Below are 21,547 nucleotides of genomic sequence, written 5' to 3'. Positions count from 1 at the left end.
GGCAAAACAGCTGTCTGCTAAGACACTAGAAGTAGCCCAAGAAAGAAGTAAAGCAAAAGGCAACAGTGATAGGGGGAGATATGCCCAATTAAATTCAAAATTCCAGAGGTTAGCCAGAAGAGATAAGGAATTATTTTTAAACAAGCAATGCGCGGAAGTGGAAGAAGACAATAGAATAGGAAGGACAAGAGACCTCTTCCAGAAAATTAGAAACATCGGAGGTAAATTCCAGGCAAAAATGGGTATGATCAAAAACAAAGATGGCAAGGACCTAACAGAAGAAGAAGAGATCAAGAAAAGGTGGCAAGAATATACGGAAGACCTGTATACGATGGATAACAATATTGGGGATAGCTTTGATGGTGTGGTCAGTGAGTTAGAGCCAGACATCCTGAGGAGTGAGGTTGAGTGGGCCTTGAGAAGCATTCCTAATAACAAGGCAGCAGGAGACGACGGCATCCCAGCTGAACTGTTCAAAATCTTGCGAGATGATGCTGTCAAGGTAATGCATGCTGTATGCCAGCAAATTTGGAAAACACAAGAATGGCCATCAGATTGGAAAAAATCAACGTATATCCCCATATCAAAAAAGGGAAACACTAAAGAATGTTCAAACTATAGAACAGTGGCACTTATTTCACATGCCAGTAAGGTAATGCTCAAGATCCTGCAAGGTAAACTTCAGCAATTCATGGAGCGAGAACTGCCAGATGTACAAGCTGGGTATAGAAAAGGAAGAGGAACTAGGGACGAAATTGCCAATATCCGCTGGATAATGGAAAAAGCCAGGGAGTTTCAGAAAAACATCTATTTCTGTTTTATTGATTATTCTAAAGCCTTTGACTGTGTGGACCATAACAAATTGTGGCAAGTTCTTAGTGGTATGGGGATACCAAGTCATCTTGTCTGCCTCCTGAAGAATCTGTGTAATGACCAAATAGCAACGGTAAGAACAGACCACGGAACGGACTGGTTTAAGATTGGGAAAGGAGTACGGCAGGGTTGTATATTCTCACTCTACCTATTCAACTTGTATGCAGAACACATCGTGCAATGTGCTGGGCTTGAGGAATCCAAGGCTGGGGTTAAAATCACTGGAAGAAACATTAACAATCTCAGATATGCAGATGATACCACTTTGATGGCTGAAAGCGAAGAGGAACTGAGGAGCCTTATGATGAAGGTGAAAGAAGAAAGTGCAAAAGCTGGCTTGCAGCTAAACCTCAAAAAAACCAAGATTGTGGCAACCAGCTTGATTGACAACTGGCAAATAGAGGGAGAAAACGTAGAGGCAGTGAAAGACTTTGTATTTCTAGGTGTTAAGATTACTGCAGATGCTGACTGCAGTCAGGAAATCAGAAGACGCTTAATCCTTGGGAGAAGAGCAATGACAAATCTTGATAAAATAGTTAAGAGCAGAGACATCACACTGACAACAAAGGTCCGCATAGTTAAAGCAATGGTATTCCCGGTAGTAACATATGGCTGCGAGAGCTGGACCATAAGGAAGGCTGAGAGAAGGAAGATAGATGATTCTGAACTGTGGTGTTGGAGGAAAATTCTGAGAGTGCCTTGGACTGCAAGAAGATCAAACCAGTCCATGCTCCAGGAAATCAAGCCAGACTGCTCACTTGAGGGAATGATATTAAAGGCAAAACTGAAATTCTTTGGCCACATAATGAGAAGACAGGACACCCTGGAGAAGATGCTGATGCTAGGGAGAGTAGAAGGCAAAAGGAAGAGGGGCTGACCAAGGGCAAGATGGATGGATGATATTCTAGAGGTGATGGACTCGTCCCTGGGGGAGCTGGGGGTGTTGACGACTGACAGGAAGCTCTGGTGTGGGCTGGTCCATGAAGTCACGAAGAGCGACTGAACAAATAAACAACAATCCAATTAAAATTACAAAAATCTTCTTTAACTTAAAAAAGAAACGTCCTATCTCTTTCATTAGTGTTCTTATGGGATGACTAATGTATTAACATATTGATTTTTGTGTACAGACTACAGAACTACATCAATTAGTAGTTTAGTGCTCTCACAGTGAATTGTTGTGTAGCTTATTTACATACAGGTTTATAATAGCATGCTCATCAACCACCGGACTGTTTGAGCTGAATGAGTCAAACAATGAAACCTTATTAACAGGATGTATATGCAGAAATATACATTGGGGATATGAATGATGGTGATTTAATGCATCCAGTTCACTTCCACTGCAGAAAGATTACTGCCTATAAATAACAAAACATAAAAATGTAATTCAAGTTAATAAGACCTGGAAATAAAAATAATTAGAAGACACTACTAGTTATCTCACTGAGTGAGGGGAAATATTCTTAAGAATAAAAAATCCCAACAATTGACACCTGAGACCTACCACATCATAGGATATCAGCTGACACTGCACATTATGTAACAAAAGGTTTTTGCTGCTGTAAGAGATTTGTGAAACCACAATAATTAAGGAAGGGTGGCCTGCTTATACTCCATACAGACTCAAATAAGCAAATAAAATCCACTGCACATTAGTTATGATTATGTCTTTATATGTGTTTATTTAATTTTTACTTTATTTATGACAGAATCACAGAGGCAGTGCTGTACAACCAGTGTGGTTCTGGAAAAAATAACAGATACGGCTTAAAATACTAAACTACATGGCACATACATCTATATCACCCTTAAGAATTCATGTAGGAGTAGGGATGAGTGAAGACTAAGTCTGATAAGGAATCAACATGGCTTTATTTTTTTGTGCCTTCAATATAAAACTAACTTATACATTTCATTTCTTTGAAATATAATGATCGGCTGTAACTTTCATGGATTTCAAAATGTTTGGCAAATTGATGTAGAAGTGGTTATCCATGTTAACTAAGTCCAATTTGTACCTCCGAGGACAGTGAATCTCTGAATAGTGGGCGCTAGGGGCATATATAAGGGGAAAATGTTTGTTTTTTGCTGTGTTTTTAAACTTGAAAGAAGCACCAGATTGGTATGGTTGGACTCAATATGCCCCTCTCTCCTTTTTTTATGTTTATACAGGTTTTCAACATATAAAAGTTCAACACATTTGAACTTGGAAAATTTTAAAAATAGTAACAGGGAAATGTGAAGCAACATCCCCCCAGTTCCATATTCCAGCTTTCAGTGATTATAAGCAACTAGTATTTTTTTAATATGGAAAAAAATCTGATCACAAAACACAAATAATCATGTATCAACATATAGAATTTTCTAGACCTCATAATAAAGGAAAGATTAAAGAATGAAGAAGTCCTTGCTGAATGTGTTTGGTCTTGGTGACCTTGCTCTCATGATAGCTCTCAGCTGCCTTTATTTAGGTACAAATGTTCAACCCAGAGTTGTCCTTGTTTAATGCACTTGGTTAGGTTTTGTCCTTGACAAGGTTCACTGGGTTGGTGAAACACTGTCCACGTCAAGTAAAGAGGCCAAATGTGCCTATAATATATGAATTAATAAAAATCTCAATCTTCTGACCTTGAGTAGAAATCAGTTTCTTCTCCAGAGATGAAGAATATGAACCAAGTTCTTTCCTGATATAAAATGCTCCAGGTAGTATACTTAGTTAATTAACTATGACTTTTTTTATTCCAATTTAATCTGTATCTATTTCATACAATCATCTGCTTATATATGAAATGAAATGAATTGACAGCCAAATAAAGCCTTAGAGTGATTTGCATCATTATGCTCTGTTCTCACCATTCAGTCCTCAATAAAATAAGCTGCATTGCACAGCAGCATATTCTCAGAACAATAGGTTATGGCAGAGGAGATTCTCACTGCATGATTTCCTCTTTTTCCTAATTAAAAAATTGAGGGATTAAGTGTATGAATGTGAACTAAGGATGGGCAAAATAATTCAATTCCTGATAAATTTTTCAGTATGCCCTCATATGCTTCTTGGTTTTTAATACCTATTATTTCTAAGGATACTGGTCAACCTATCCTGTGGAAGCGTCAGCATTAAGCTGATGAACGGTGCCCCTCCACTTGCTACATGTTATGAACATGCTTCCTACATTTAATGCCTGGGCATTTGGGGCCAGTTGAGTGGAGTCACCTTTTGGTTATTTTTATTACAGCGCTGGTCGCCATTTTATATTCTGTATTTTATATTCATATTTATATATTGTGTATGTTTTAACATTCTGTAGTTCTTTTTTTTTTTGGTTTATGGCTTGTTTTTTATTGTTTTATACCATGTCACTTAATTGGGCAGCATAAAAAATATTAAAAAAAATAAATAATAAAAATGAATCAGCTTGGATAGAGTTAAGTGGATCCTCTATTCTTGATTTACATCACCTGTTTATATGTTTGCTGATAAATATATTTTATGAATTAATTTGTGGTTATTTATTAAAGAAAAGTATGCACAAATAGTTACATTTAAATGCATCTTTAAAATGCATTTTAAAATATGTTCTTTCAAGATACACATATTTTGCACATTTTTGAGCTAAGAACTGTGGCTCCAATATTCAGAAAAATGTACTGTGTAAACTACTGATTGCCACGTTCCACTGGGCTGGAAAATGCAGATGAGGACCACTCATAATAGAATTCGCAAAGATTGAATTTCTTAGGCATCTTTAATTCTGGATCACTATTTTTTAAAAACTATTTCTAAGCAAATCATTTATGGTCTGGCAGCATACCTTCAGTGGAAAGAAAATAGATTAGATTTTTTATTTCCTTCTCCATCTTTGTGTATCTATGTTCAGAGAAGGGTTCCTGGTATTCTACATCTCTTTCTATTGAGTTTAAACTAGGAAACTGGGGTTTCAGTCTTCCCTACAAATCAAGATTTCAACTCATTGTTTGAAATGCTGGTTAGAAGGGCTTAAAATATAATTTTCTGGTGTGAACTTCATAGGAAATTGGTTTAACAAACCAGGAGGTTTCCTCCTAATGTGGGCAGGGGAGAGAAAGAGGGAATATTTTAATCTTTTACTTGTTTCTTCTCCAAATCATAATCTATTGTAGTTGAAATATTAATCTGAACCAGGTGTAACCCTTTATTCAGGTACATTACTTAACAAACAAAAGCCTATATCTCTTTGCACTTGGATATCTGCAGGATCACACTGTCTAATCTTAATCAATTCCACCAGCAGGGTTGTCCTTGGAAAAAATGGTTGCTTGTTGTTTCCAATTTCCAGAAAGTGAGGGAGGCTAAAATGCAGAAGTGCTCTTTCTTGGTAGAAGCCCCTGCTTTTGGGAATAACCTCCTGGTCAAACTAAGACTTGTCCCAGCTTGATTTCATTCAGAAAAATGTCAAAACTGAGCTATTCCACAGAGCATGCATGGAGTGACTGGATGCTATCTAGACTGATTGTGATATTGGGAATTTTTTGAAGGGGTTTGGCTGTCACTTAACTTGAACTAATTACTCTAACATTGATGTTTTATGCATGTTAATTCTGGTTGTGGATGTTTATTGAAACAAGGCTTGTCTAGATTTGGTCAGTGCCTTGTTCCAAAACAATCTGAGTGATTCCTTGACCTCAATGATGAATGAAAAGCCTGAACTTAATTGTAATAATACATAGATATAATTTTGTTTTCGTTGTTTATACTTTAAAGCAGATATAGGCAATCTTTTGGTGGCTTGGAGCTTCCTTTAACTTTGGGGGGAGGTAATAAGAGCTGCAGTATGCAAAGCAATATTGAAAAGTGAGGAGGGGTTGCATTACACCATTGGCCAAACTGGAATTTTCAGTGGAATTTTTTTCTCCCTGTTTTTCAGAGGGGAGGCAGCAGAGGGTTTTTCTTTACAAAATCTAAATCTGTTTTAGAGTTTACACCACAGTAATTTCCATTTTAAAAAAGAAGTTCAGGAGTTGATTCAGCCACTGAAAGTGCAAATTACCAAACCTTTTAAACAAAAAAATTAAAAGGATTACTTTTAATTGCTTACTTTCTACTGTTTTTTCAAAGTAAGATTTGAAATTAAAATAAAAGCATGCATTTAATTATATTAACAGGAAGACTCACCTTCTGTTTGTGAAAGGGCTTCCTGAGGGAACTGAGTGGGAGAACAGTGTGTCATTCATGCTGGTGACTGGTCTGGGAGGCCTTGAAAGAAGACAGAAAGTCTCAAATGTTTTGTTTGTAAACAACAGAGCATGAAATATAGAATATAAACCTCAGTGAATGCTATCAGTCAATAAGACTGCAGAATCTCCTGCTTCTGTACTCTTCTTTGACATTAAAAAAATGAAAACATTTTACGTGGAATAGCAGGCTTAGTGTTAGAAACACATTCAAGTAATCCATGGAAATTTCCTTCAGCTTTTCTTTCTTTGTTTTTCCTTCTATTTGGTAACCTTTACAAAAAAGCTCACAGAAACATTCAATAAATTAAAAAAAATTACTTCCTTCAAAAGGCTTTGAATTATTTGACAGAAAAATTGTCCATTTTTGAAAAGCCAAACAAGTCTACTCAGGCATTCCAAAGGACAAGTACTTATCGTATAAGCATTCCCCCACCAAATTACATCACCACTCACAAGACATCCACCCCATAGTTATCTGCAAGGGAAGCTACATAGACAGTGACTTCTGTGTGAGCAAGGTTCCTGATAATCCTGTGTTCTTAGCCATATGGAAGCCAACACGCTTCTGTCTGCACATGTAACATCTTTCATGTGGCAGACATCCATACCATAGATGTTCTGAAGGGCAACAAAATAATTTGAGTGAAGTTGGTGAAGGCCAGATTTACTGGAAATATATCTTTGTGACTACCAGAAAAAGGGCTTCAGAATATAATTTCAACTTGAATTAACATCTGTTTCTCTTCTATATTTTAAGGCAGTTTATTCAAGCAACAAAAAAGAAAAAACAGAAATATATATGTATTACATAGGACTGTCTAATATGTGCAGTAGGAGCTATGTGACAGGTTGGTTTCTCTTCTTAAGAAAAAGAAACATATACTTGAAAGGCAGACAGTATTCAACAGTTTTTATGAGTTTCCCAGCTAGTTCTCTTCTAATCAACAATCTAATCCTTATAAGGTTTGTTTCTTCTTCACTAAAATGCTTGAAGGGATAATGCATTACTTACCAGGTGTCTCTTTTGCAGCCAAAATAAAAGGAAGAGAACCTTATTAGTTAAGATGCAGTCTTGTCTTTTTTAAACAATAGAGCAGTGTTTTTCAACCTTGGCAACTTTAAGAGGTCCAGACTTCAACTCAGCTTTGCAAGCTGGAGAATTCTGGGACTTGAAGTCCAGACCCCTTAAAGTTGCCAAGGTTAAGAAACACTGCAGTAGAGGAACTTACAGTTAATATTCTGATCTTGTAAGAAAAACATTAGTAGGGCTGTGCTTATTAGCTATGTTGTGGGACAACCTTATTGCTCTTACAAGTAGAATATTTCAAATCCACATCTATAAAATCAGAACAATTGTCCATTTTTGCAATGGGGCTAGTTCCTCTCAATTGAGGAGACTTCTAATGGGAGTTTTCTTTCCATCTCCTATAGTCCTCCATATTTTCCCAGAACTGTTCCAAAAGGTTCCCTAGCTCTCCAGAGCAGATTTGTGATATCTATCTATCTATCTAGTTGTGAAGAGATAAAATTAAGTGTAACCCATAATTTCTACTTTATTTGTATATTAAGACAACTGAATGCCTAATATATTTTAAGATTACAAATCATAATATTTACCTGTTCTTTACATTCAGATGTTCTAGAGTGAATTTGATACATACATATGCAAATTCATAACTGGTTTTACAGAACTAAATACACAAGTTAACAAGAAGAAAAAGCTTAGTTCTTAATACTAATGGCATCCACTCTTCCCCTTTCTTTCTGTTTACTGCTCCTGTATTCCTTTAGCTTAAAATGTAAGTGTCCCCAACATTTTAGAACAGATTTTGAGGCAATTGGAAAGTGAAAGTTAATATGCAAATGTAGAAAAGCTGTATAATGAAACTGGGACAGGTAGAGATACACAAGGACCATGAAAAAGGGTATGAAAAAACATGGAATTTATTTTAGAAGATTAATGCCTTGGACTTATTTTTTTGAACAATATCTCTACCTATGCAGTATATAAAGCAAACAATCTGTAACTCATGAGGGATTACACTATACTGTGAATTTTAATAGAAATTAAGGAAAATTCAAAAAGCAGTTTGTGAAATGGCATGGAAATATTTTCCTGCTCTTTGATGTGTATAAATCAATTCCTTCATTATATGTTATATAAACAAGATAGTAAGACCCTCCTGATAATCAACAGTTAATAGTTATAGAAAAATGTGTTAAATGCTATAGATCTTAATCTGGATACTTTCTAGATACATGAACTTTAATTTTCAGAGTTAGCAGCAATGATGATCATGCTTTCTGATGAATTCTATGAGATCTTGAAGATACACAGATTGTGCATGTCCCAAATAATCACAGCTAACTGTTCAAACCAGAAAAGCAGCATAGAATCTCAGATAGTTATATGTATAAAAACAAAATCAATTGCCTATATATAAACAGAAGTATTAGCTTTTTTCCACTGAAGGTCTCTCGTGAAAATATTAATATCAGCATACACAGGGTTAAATATAAGAATACAATTTACCGGGGAATAATTCTCTTTATGTGTATCATTATAAAACAGAGAATTTAAATCAACTTGATTGCTGACAGAATTTATCCAATGGATTTTCATGAAATTGTTGCCAGTGGGGAAAGAGATCTTACTTTACATGAAGTTTAAAAGGGGTTCTAAATATGATTAAATAGAGTGCTTCCCTAGAGCTATTTTTCATGACAGAATTAATCTTCTAACAATTAAGATTAAACATCACTCACTTCATTTAGTATATCTTTTCTCTACTGCTAATTTATCAGTTGTATTACATATGATACTGTCTTTGCAACTTGTAGGTTTTTATTTCCAAACTACTATTTCAACAAACATTTCAACATCTTCTAAGAAACCAAACGAATGTTGGGGTTGTTCATTCACACAGCAAACTTCTCAAGGAAGATGCTATTTTTGAAAAACACTGTGCATTTCAGTTCTTTAACACAGCTTCTAAAATGGTCATCCCAGACTTTAGATTTTGGACACTTCATTGATCAACCATGTAACAGTTCATTTCTTTGACTGATCTCAGATACTAATAATTGCACAGTATTTAATATCTATGTGAATGTCTTTGTGTCAAAGCAGCTTAAGTGAACTCCAACAGTGCAGTCAACCATAGAGAGTTAATGTAATATTACTTACACTTACACATAAGCAAAAGAAGCAAGTGTAAATTGAAAAAACGTATTGTGTTAAATACAACATCAAAACTAAAATAAATTTCTATGGTAATATCTGAATTAATTAAGCTATTGATATATTGGGAAAAGTGGTTGCTGTTGTAAAGGAACCCCAACTAGTATCTTTTTCTCTATCCCTCCCTCCCCTGAGATCATTTAGATATATACACATATGATTTAAAACTCGAGTAGAAAATTAATTATCCATAAGTCATGAAGATACTCCAGAGATCTCAAGACAATATCTTTAATTATCAGAGGCCTTACTTTTTACTGAAATTTCCACCTGGTCAAGCTATATCACTTCAAAATGCATCTGTGCAAGAAAGCTGTTTTGAATTCAAAGTTTTGGAGCACACAGGAACCTGCCTGAAATTCCTGAAATCAAATGTATCTTTTACTGGGCTCATGTTCTACCTGCTTTAAGGAAGTACAGACAAGGGCTATATGAACACCCCTCCTTGCTCTGAAGCACCCATTTGCCTTCAAATCCAAGGATTGCACTGCCTTTATATTATGGGCTATAGCCAAGTTTTTCATCAGAGATGATATGGGTCTATATTTGTGTCAGAAAAGTCAAGATGGTGACCCTGACTGCATGATCAAAGCCCCAACCCGTTTTCACCTGCATTGCATGGACATAAGTTTTTCAAAAGCATGTTGTGTTAGCACCACCACCAGACTGATACAGGAAACTGTTTAAGGTGCCATAAAACTCTTGATTGTGTTTGCTGCAAAAATCTTACAATCCCATCCCTCTGGAATCTATTGGATTTGTAGCCCAGCTCCTCTGTTCATGCGTTAAAGCAGGAATAGGCAAACTTTTGCTTTTCAGATGTTTCGAGATACAAAGCCGCAGCAAACATCACCAATAATAAATATTAGGGAAGTTGTTGTCCCAAATGTCATATGGGACAACTGGAGCAAAAAGATTGCACGTTCCTACCTTAAGACATTTATAGATACCAGGTTTTATGGAGACTCTGAATAATTTCACACAGAAGTCATTAAGGTTTGTTTGCTGATTTACAGCATTTGTTGGATCAACCTAACCTGTGTATAATTTTTCTACATGGTGGAACATGTGTGCTCCTTCGAAGAAGAACAGGACATTTGCTACACAATACATATTAAAGGATATTTCAAAAATTGAGGCATACTTGCAAAACAGGAATGTAATTTAAAATATCAATTTCTTCATATACAAAGGTTATTGGAGTTTATTTTTCAACAAAATAACGTAACTTTGTGATTTGGTTCAAGCATTTAGTTGTAAAAAACTTGAAAAATTAGCTCCTGCCTTTGTCAGTACCAAGGTGGGATAGAAAATAAACAAATAAAATAAATAAATAAATAATAGTGAGTTACACATACAGTAGGTGAATAATTTCTACAATTACTACACTTTAGTGCAATTCTGTAAGCCAGGGTTTCTCAGCCAGGGTTCCATGGAACCCAAGGGTTCTGCAAGAGGTCAGTAGGGGTTCCCTGGGAGATCATGATTTATTTTAAAAGTTATTTCAAATTTGGGCAACTTCCCATTACAGAGGTAAGTTTCATTCTTTATTTTTAGTTTAAGAACACTGTTAACGCTTGTAATACAGGCCTACCCATGAAACTAATAGAATAATTTTGTAACTTCTGGGCTATACTTGAGCCTGAATGTGCAGGGGTTCCCCGAGGCCTGAAAAATATTTCAAGGGCTCCTCCAGGGTCAAAAGGTTGAGAAAGGCTGCTGTAAACCATAATATTAGGTGAAAAGGTTTTTTTCCATTTCCCCTAAACCAAGACAAGCAGCATATAGGACACAGAGCATGCAAATACTTACACTATATGGGCCAAGTTTAGAGGTTTTTCAGGCTGATCAGGGAACATTGGGTGCAAAGGTTCACGGCTGGAAGCACAGCTTAAAGACTTGCTAAGTGCATTAGTTAGCTTCTTAGCAGGTGATTTCTGGGAGAAACAAGGAGGGGAAAGATAATTTGGGCAGGTAAGGACTGAATATTAGTATTGCTACCAAAGGATAAGAAAACAAAAACAAAACAATACTTTGCTGGTTGCTATTATACATCAACTCCCAAAGTCCATTTATTCAGTGGCTCTGGATAACCTCCTCAGCGCACACTTGTAAATCCACTGATGGACATTAAAGAGGGTTTGACTCTCAGAGAACATCCTGCATAAATATAGATACTTCCCAGTTCATCTTTCACCTTTCCCTGCATTACAAAAGGGGACAGATGGTACAATTAGCCCCAATTATGCTTGGGGAAAAGCAAACAGATCTGAATAGCTGCTAATGAAAAATCAGACATAGAAGTTAATCATGTTGATTATAAAATGACTAGGAAGAAAACAGAGACATAGAATCACATTTTTTATACTTGTCTATGGAGCCAGTCATTATTCAGATACCTTACTCCTTTACAAAGTAGGAGATTCATGTCTAAGAAGTGAGAGTTCATAAGCCATAGCAGAATCAGGTCTTCCACGGAGCTGAATAAGTGGTCTAACTGGTACTGCTAATCCCACCACCAGAGATCCTCAGTCCTTAATTTTTCTTTGTGATTACAAAATCAGAAGTATCAGCTTCTTATACAACACTTTTTGCACCGCAAAATTTAATTTGTATCCAGTATCCATAGTGCAACTCTGAGTTTACATTTTCAGTGTGGCTATTGAATCCTTTCTAAAAATACAGCTGTGATCATCTCAGGAACTGGAGAGACAAAGAGGTTTCATTTTCATAATGCCTTTTCCGTCATACAGTTTAATCTACAACCTAATTATTCTGCAGTTCTTGAATATCTAAAAGCAATCTTATTGATCTAACAGAATTAACTGCTAGGAATATGTGTATAGACAACTATCATATATAAGTTTGAATCTAATGAATTAGATTAATTTAGCTGTGGCTTGTGTTAGCCATACAATGGATCACAGATATAATCTCAGATACTTGTGCAAAATTGGGAAAGCCCAAATGGATATGCTTCAGTTGAGTATAAAGTAAAATTCATGGCATTAGAGCTTATATGGACAATGTGAACTGCTAAGGAGCAGCTAAACAACTGAGCTGAATATATAGCATATATATTTACATAAGCATATAATGGAGTTTCATAGTAAACCAGTATTTTTCATAGTTTTTTTACTTCTGAATCCCATCTACACACTGTCATTTATGTATGCATTTATTATTAACGTAAGTATGCACGTGTATCTATATGCATGTGTGTGTGTGCATATGTATGTGGGTATATATAAAATCTGTTATTATAGCAAGCAACAAATATAAGAGAAAAGCCAATGTATTTGACTATGTCCTACAAAAATTAGTAACTTACTGTGGAAATAGTTTTATATTCCAAGATCCTCCTGCAGCTTTCCTGTCATCCAATCTAGTTTAACCTCTTAGACTGTTCAAATCCACTGATGGTAGCCACACTATTCAGTTCTTCCCATTTGACATTTCAGAACTGACTGAACAGGAAACCCAGACGGGGCTTCTCCATTACAGAAACTTCTAGTTAAACTGGCAACAAAGTCAGCTTCTTATATGTGATCTTAAGGAAAATGATTCGGTCATTTCCAAATTTCTGATTGCTAAGTTCAAACAGACTGCAGTAATTCATGAACCTTCCCCTTACCCATGACGTGTATTCTTTCATTTGGTGCTGGTTGCTATGGGAACCACTGGCATGTCCCCTCCAGAAGCAATCTTGACAGAGCTGGTAATTGTGACATTGCTGGCATCGATAGCGAAATCCCATCATGCTCTCACTATGGCAATAGGAACACTCAACAGGGTGGAAGACTACAGGGGGGATATATTTTCAAACCAAATAAAAGAAATAATCAGCACAACATTAAAACTGAAGATATTAAGAAGTTTTGGAAACATCCTCTTGTGATTATAATTTTCAAAATCAAATTTATTTTTAAATCATTCCGATTTTCTCTCAAGACAATGAATCATCTGATTCTAAGAGAGAAACTACATCAAAAATATGAAAGAAAATATTAGGGGAAGAAATCTACTAAGTTCAGCTTGAAAAGAAAACAGGATATGGATCGAAGGTGCAAGCATAATGGCCACAGCTGGGGAGATGAGTGCGTTTAGTTTATCACTCCAGTTTTACAAAGATGAAGACAGAAATGAAATGTTTATGCTATAGGAATTTAAACACATTCCAACCACTATTTTTTTCAGTTACATGATACCATAAATTAAATCCAGACAAGACAATAGTACTGTAATTAGTAAAAAAAAGCAGACATGGGATTTCAGTTCAGTTTGTTCTAGATGGGAGCACCCTCCCATTGAAAGAGCAACTGCAACCTTTTCAATGTTGCTTGAAGTCCAGATAGCAATAGTGCCAAGGAATGGCTTTTCATGATTTTATCTAGGGCACCAACTAAGCACTCACAGGTAGTTACAGTTATGTTCTTATCTTGTCTGCATAGTGATTGGACTTTCAGTATGTTCTATATGGGACTGAGCTTAATTTTATCTGGAAAGTTGAACTGACACAAAGCATAGGAACTAGGCTGCCAGCCAAAGCACAGTATGAGGACCATATCACACCCTGATGAATAGTCTGCGCTAGCATTGTTATTTTCCATACATAACTTACATTGGTTTTAACATTTAAAACCTAAATTACTTAACATGTAACTTTCTGAAGGGCTTGTCATGGATCTCTTTGGATGCTAAGATCTACATCTCTCTCTTAGGGATCATGTCCCTTTCAGACATGCAAACCTTTCTCCTAAGCTAAGTAATGCACTCCATTTGGAGATACATTTGGGCTAAATAATGCACTCCATTTGGAGATACATTTGGCCCCTCACTCTTCAAATGTTCTGCCTCTTCAATCATTTAAATTGTTGCACTGGTATTTTAATATTTATTTAATTGTTGTGTTTTGTTGCATTATGTATTGCTACATGTCTTGATCATCCTGTTATGTCATCAACTAATTAAATAAATAATAAAAATTGTGTTTTATTCTTAGAAATATGTATTTAGTGTAAATGTAGGCTGAAATCTGTCCCCTGTATGATTTTCTACTCTTGGGAAAGATCATGTCCTTTTCTCCCTTCTTTTCAAGGATTAAATGACTTTAAAAGGATGCAGAGGGAGAGTGGTGGGAGAGAAGAAAGTTTGGCAAAGTTTCTTTCAGTGTGGTTTTCTCTTACTTTAAAAAAGCCCCTACATCATTGTAATTGTGCATGTAATTCCATGTTTTCTTCTCTTTCAAAGTTGCATTGTCAGACAATTGTTCTTTGAAAGGAAATGCACAAGGGAACAGATCCTGACAGGTATGCATATAGCAGCACGGAGGCTTTTTTAAAGTAAGAAAAAGATACACTTCGCTCCAAAAAGTAAACAACCTTCCTTTCCTACCATTATGGAAGGGATTTAACTTCTCTTACCAATCATCATGAATAGGATGAATTAAGGGAGGCCAGTAGTTCAGAATTATTACAATTCATGTTGCTATTTCAGTTGCTGCTCATGTTTTAGCTACATACCATTCTCAACATTTGCCAATCGGTGTAGAAGTGGTAACCAGACAAGACACTGTGGTGGAGGATCGGACATAAGAGTATCCAAAAAAGCATTCAGTGTGACTTTTTTCTGTTAACATAAATAAAGTAGAAAAAAAAATTACCGAATTATGGAAGAGGTTTTAGTTTTCTCAGAAAAAAAACTATACTGTATTTGTAGATAAGAAAAACTACCAGTTAAATTATAAGACTTCACTAATGTTTTACACATGTTGTTTAAAGTAACTTAAAATCCAGTAGTCATTTTTAAGAAGACGTCACTGATTCAAATATGTTGTGGGCCTACAGCCCAATTGTAAACCACACAATGAATCAAGGGAGCAATTCAGTAACTTCTGTTATGAATTCCCTCATGGTGTATAATAGCATCATTCCCTTTCCTTTCAACACCTGAACTGAATGCCTCTCAGTGACTTGTGCTCCTTTTGTGGAACTCTGCTCCATCAACCTACCACAAAAGACACAAAAATAATTGCTGCTTCTGTTCCGAATGTATCTTCTCTATGGAATTGAGAAGATTTGGTGGGATTCAGAGGTGACTGAGAAAGGAAAGCGGATTTAGGACAGGGATTTTAAGATGTAAGGGTTGGAGAAACACCAATTTATTGGGTATTTTTCAATCTTCTCTGATAGCCCCAAATATTGGCTATCTCTATGGAGATAATACTGTCATATTTCAGAGTGTGGTAACATATCAGAAGTTTCATTTCACCAACAATATTTACCGGAAAATAGTATCAAGATGAGATGTCAAATAATTTGGTTACAAATAAGGCTGCGGAGTTCTAGATTTGCTTAGGGCAAGAAGAAAATGGAGGAAGGGATGAATGGATAGGGAGCTTATGTTATTTTTCCTCAGCAATTTTTCTTGTCCAATTATTCATGTACATTTGTTTTTATCTCCAGCAGGAGAGAAGATAAACAAACTCCTGCTTGCAGCTTTCATCAAATTCACAGGAATCTCACAGATCCATTTTAGTTTTTGTTTTTGTTTTTAAATGGGGAGGGCCTTTACACTTATCCTATGTCATACCTATATGAAATTCTATTACCATTCTGGATTGCAACTGCAAAAATGGGCCCTATTTAAAACTAAATAAAAAATAATTAGATTTTGACATTGTATGCCATTATGACAATTACGAAAAGCAAGAATTAAGGAATAACATTTTATTTACCTGTTGAGAAAAACAAGACTTTGCAGATTGTTCTGTATAACCAAAAGAAGGACCTTCAAAGACTGCAGTGGGCAGTTTAAGAACTTCTCGCAAAAACGTATCATATTTTCCATACACCATTATCCCACTAGTGTCTGAAATCATTGAGAATATATCTGATGGAATAAAAAACAGAAAGGTAGAAAATTTGGGGAAAAAAAGCTATGAGTTACAAATCTAACTACTTTAAGCTGAACTGCAAACATAGATACTCTACACAGTGATGATTTCCACTCTCAATATGCAGCAGTACACTGCCATCACTATGATATATTGCCATAGTACAATAAATTGCTACTGGAGATGACCTCAATGCGAGTGTAGAACTGCCTTTATTAGAAACAATTAAAAGTACTGGGCAAATGGTCTTCAGGTTCAATGTCAAAATAATCTATATACTACTAAAACTCTTGTGTCTGTTTGATACTTTGTAACCTTTAACTGCATGAAATGGTGCAACATTTTATGACATAATTCAAAATGTTATAAAGCACTTCCTGTGGTCAACTCCTGATGTTTGACTGTGGTATACAGTTCAACATTGGCTACTTTCAAGGCAGATACATCTCTCCCTGAATTTTTAAGAACTTTTCTGGTACTTGAGAAGCTGTGGCATTGTTGAAGGCACTGAAGAAATCTGGTAAGGAAATATCTCTGAAACAATGACCCAATGGGTCATGGGTTGTCTAGTAATTAACAAAAATTGGTTGTTTATGCTTTGGGCATAGTGAAGCCCCTCAAGTCTACTTCTTTTATTATTTTTAAAAGACTGAGGCAGCCAATATTTATGTTTCCCCAAAAGTGATACACTAAGAATAAGCAATGTTACAAAAAAAAAAAAGGGTAAAAAAAGGGGTATACTTCTAAATAGACATGCATAAAAATGCATTATAAATCCATTTTGCACTTGAAGTCTAATATTTAATTACTTCATTGTAAAACAATTCAAACGTATTTATATAGCAAGCAGTATAGAAATACATTAAATAAAGAAATGGGTAGTATAACTAAATCAGAATACCACTTTCAACTCTTGTTATCGCTTTTCTCCCTAAGGTCCTGCCTGAAGATGCCTTCAGGGAAACTCAGATTTTTTTTTTTTGGTCAGTTCATGATATTTTAGTAGTTGCTTACTCTTACTTTTGTTTTTCATAATGGAGAAACATGGGACTATAGTTTTGGTCTATTTCTACTGGAAGTGTTACTATTAAATACATTTTTCATTTTAGCCTGTGTATTCCCTGCTCTGCTCTGTGATAATATTTTTCTTTAGTTAGCAAAACGATAGCAGTAAATCAGAAGATGGCTGTTTAAACTGACAAAAAAGATCCAAGCTATATATTCTGAATTTCTTGATCTGGCCAGAGCAAATAATATCCTGTTTAAATCTAGAACTGGGGACTAAATATATAGACAACTGATTATATTATTGTTATAAGAGGACTGGTTTTAAAAATAAAATAGTTAATGTTTTATATAGGGTGATATTATATCTGGTATTAAGTTATGTTTGTGTATGCTGTTGCTGTGCATTTGTTTTTGTGAACGTGTTATTTAAAACCAATATTTTAAATAGAACTGCAACCCAATTAAGTAAATTTGATTAATCTAACAACCAAATTTGCATATTTCCCAAAAGACTTGCTGATTGCTTTTTGCTTTTGGACTCAAGAAAAAGAGGAATCCCATAAAACATGTAACAGGTATTTTACAGGTAATTAATATGAAGACACCACCCAACTTTTTATCAAACATTAGTTTGGTTGCCTATGGAATGATACAATATTACATAAGCTGGAGAACCTCTGATCATCTGAGCCACTGGAGTAACTCTGGAGGTATGTTTTACTCCTCAAACACTGGTAGGGGGAGTGAGGTAATAGTGAAAATCCTATGATGTGAATTTTACAATATTTTCACATTTTCTTAACATTATAAAAACGTCAGGAAAATAAATGGTGAATAATGCATTTTACTGGACAGATAATTTATTTGATCAATTGAAACATGATTATTTTTAATTCAAGAATTCTAAAAAGAAGACACTTCTAGTACAGGTGATAGACATTAACAACGAGAATTTTCTATGACATCCATATACAGATTTGTTCAAGAATATTTTTGCTGATTTTGATTGATGTTCTTATATTAAAAACCAAACACATATTATTACCTGACTGTAACGAACTATATTATTAAAATCCATAGAAAGACTTACATCTTAATTTATCCATAATCTTTCCTCCACAAAGTGTTGCCAAGGCCATTTTGACAGCAAACACAGATATTTTTCCATGTCCTTCTCTATACAATAAAAAAAATAAGATAATCTTTGCACAGTTGTTGAGTAATATAGCATAAACATCTTAGGCTTGGAGGTTTTTGTTTTTTTTTTTGCAATTCTGAGGCTATGATCTATAACCAACTGAGAGTAAACCCATCTGAAACAATTTGCCTTCTAAGAAAAACAGAAATCTGTTAATGCTTGATTTTCTCCATTTCTCATTTTTCCAGTTTTATTTTTCCTTCTATTTTTTCTGCATTAATTTGTGAATATTTCTCCAGTCTATGCAAAATTAATACATATGCAAACATTTTCTCATAATAGAATGGATTTTTGGATTTTTCACTCATGTATGCATTTTCTTCAAATATATATGCTGTACCCTTTTTAATCAAGGTATACACATTACAAAACTGCAAAATATGCCAACACTGAAAGATCATTACATTTTAGTTCAATTATGAGTTTAAGAAATGAACACTGAATTAATTTTTCCTCTATCCTTGATTCTTTTTGTACATAAAAGCTATAAAGTAGTTTCCTGAAGGCAAGGGCCATTTTCAAGTTAAATTTGGCCTTTATGGCTTCAGAACTGTGAAATCAGCCACTGCTACTTTTTCCTATAATGCACAGCATAGCATGATGCTAACAAACAGCTAACTATTTAATTTAGTTTGGAAATTGCCATCTTCAGCTTGAATCTAAACTATAGACCTCAAAGGTGTTTTCATACAACACACTTTGTCAGATCAGGTAAAGACCTAGCAGATGCTTTTGTACAATATGAAAAGCTTTGTTGGTGTTACTTTTGATTAGGTTTTTTAGGGTGTAATATGTTGTATAGATCCATTTGGTTGTTTTGTGGTTCAATGTATTGTGCAGCCCACAAAAAGAGTTTAATTCAATAATCAGATTGTGTGTAATGCAAATATGCAGACAAGAACATTAGCCTAATTGTGGAATATTTTCTCTCTCCTTGCAATCCCTGCTTGTTGTACCATACTACTCAATGAAAACTTCTTGAGAACCTCAAAGCTTACACATTTGTTTGTAGTATATAGATTAGTCCTAGTCAAAGCATTGCCTACTGTAGATTTCAGATCTTTTTAAAGTTCACAAATAAGAAATAACTAAAGTCTACATTTAGTATAGTTTGGTCTCCTAATGACTCTATGGACATATTCATGTAGTTTTCCTGACAATGTATAGAACTGGTTGGCCAATGCCTTCTTCCAGGATTTCTTTCAATTTCCCTGTCTAACCCTGGGATCTCCCAGCCAACTCCTAACCAAGTCTGAACTGCTTATCTTTTTGAGATCAGCCTAGGAAGGTAGGTGCTTAAGAATGATATAGCTTTCACTTAGTATAGAACTTTTCTTCATGAAAAATTGCTTCAGTATTTGAGGGATGAGGTTTCTGTACTGCAAAGGAAAGATTTATAGAAGGACAGGACCCTGCTTCAGCAGCAAATTTAGCCATGGAAACAGTAGGATGCCAGGGTCTATAAGTTTTCCATGCTGGACATGAATATCTCCAATTCCAACATGCCTTGATCATTTGTTTGTTTGTTTGTTTATTTATCGAATTTTATCACCACCCATCTCCCCCAAAGGAGGGACTCTGGGTAGTTTACAACAAATGCAAAGTTTAAAATTCAATGCAATTATACATACAATAAATATAAATATAAATAAGCAATAAAAATATGAAATGTAATAAAATCCAGATGGCTGAAGGCTCTCTATCAGTCTGTGAGTATAAAGGGCCATCCTAGGGCTAATCTAGGGTGCTAGCCATCCCCAGGAATGACTATTCCCCTTCCCACTCCAGGCATGCTGGCAAAACCAGGTTTTTAATTTTTTACAGAAGTCAAGGAGAGAGGGGGTTTGTCTGACCTCTGGGGGAAGGATGTTCCAGAGGGCGGGAGCTACTGCAGAGAAGGCCCATTTCCTGGACCCTGCCAGATGGAATTCTTTTACAGATGGGGTCCATAACATTCCCTCTCTGCATGACCAGGTGGGATGGGTCGATGTGATGGGGATGAGATGGTCCCTCAGGTAACCTGGCCCCATGATCATAGTTTTATTGCAGAGATTAGATACTAAATAGGAGTGTAAGTATTTGGGGGGGGGGTGAATTATGAAGAAGTGTAAATCCTCTATGATGCTCTAGATCTTTGATTTCCAGGGGTATTTTGTAAGAAGCTATTTTTTCTTTACAATGCTAACTTGAGGTTAAGTACAGTTTGGGATCAGGGAAGGATGAGTTGTGCAATGATTCAAACTCCCTCCCCCCAAAATTATTTAATTGGCTACTGTCTGCTTTCAGCCTGAAAGTGTTTATGTGCACATGGATGTGGGCATTGCTCATGTATGCTTAGACCACATCCTGCTATAAACACTGTCAGATGAAAGTATGTTAGGGTAACACTATTACAGTTTGATTGCTACATTTGGATACTTCATTTCATCTAAGTCATTCATATTATTACATCTTTATTGAAACTCAGTATAAATTCAATTTTTCCATGAAAATATATATTAACGTCGTTTTCAACTGAATGAAATAAATTGGGACCATGCTCCTAAGGTCTAGCAATTATCAATTCAGCTCTGTTGAAAGAGGAAGATCTCTTTAAAACTGTCTATAGTTTTAATAAAGAAAATTCTGCTGCTTAAGTTCATGTATCTGCTTTGTGGCAGTTGCAAATAAAAATGTCCTCTTCAAACTTTATTTGTGCCTTCCCTCAGTTGCATCTGACTGCAGGATAAATATTCTATAGTTGCCTCTTTTTTTCCTTCTGTACCTTGATGATGTTGCCTTCATCTGATCCTTAGCCCATAGCTGAGCCAGCTGTTAAATTGTCCTTAGCTGTAGTGGTACTAAAGTAGAGGTCTCCCACTTATCCCAATATAGGTTTTGCCAAGAATTCAATCTGACACATTTCACCAATCATTCTGGTGCAGTCAGGTGAGGATCCTCTCTTAAGTTTCCCGAAGCAGATTCAAATACACCTTCATCTGTCAATACAGTAGGTTCTATATCCAGAGAGTCCATGATTCCCTCCTTGATTCTTGATTATGGTTGGTTCAGTAACCTATAGTTTTCCTACTCTCCTATTAAGGGCTGGTCCAAGAAGCAAAGCCCATTGTTGTCT

The 21,547-nt window shown here is 35.5% G+C and overlaps 1 protein-coding gene across 11 annotated transcripts in view; it reads right to left on the bottom strand.

Moving 5' to 3' along the window:
• The window catches only part of DTNA (dystrobrevin alpha), a 216,578-nt gene that overhangs the window by 58,081 nt on the left and 136,950 nt on the right, over positions 1-21,547 (bottom strand). For all 11 annotated transcript variants that reach the window (XR_010067650.1, XM_063299253.1, XM_063299262.1 and 8 more), the window contains 6 exons: positions 18,325-18,410; positions 16,068-16,222; positions 14,854-14,959; positions 12,966-13,132; positions 11,144-11,268; positions 6,029-6,109 (listed from right to left, as the gene is read on the bottom strand). Coding sequence is in view for 10 of the 11 variants with exons in the window: in XM_063299253.1 (XP_063155323.1) it covers positions 6,029-6,109; positions 11,144-11,268; positions 12,966-13,132; positions 14,854-14,959; positions 16,068-16,222; positions 18,325-18,410 (720 nt within the window). In the remaining variant the exon portion in view is untranslated. The remainder of the gene's footprint in view (positions 1-6,028; positions 6,110-11,143; positions 11,269-12,965; positions 13,133-14,853; positions 14,960-16,067; positions 16,223-18,324; positions 18,411-21,547) is intronic.

The sequence above is a fragment of the Candoia aspera genome, chromosome 3 (assembly GCF_035149785.1).
Source record: "Candoia aspera isolate rCanAsp1 chromosome 3, rCanAsp1.hap2, whole genome shotgun sequence".
NCBI lineage: Eukaryota > Metazoa > Chordata > Lepidosauria > Squamata > Boidae > Candoia > Candoia aspera.
Note: the sequence above shows the minus strand (reverse complement) of the source record. Positions and strands in the feature narration are given on the sequence as shown.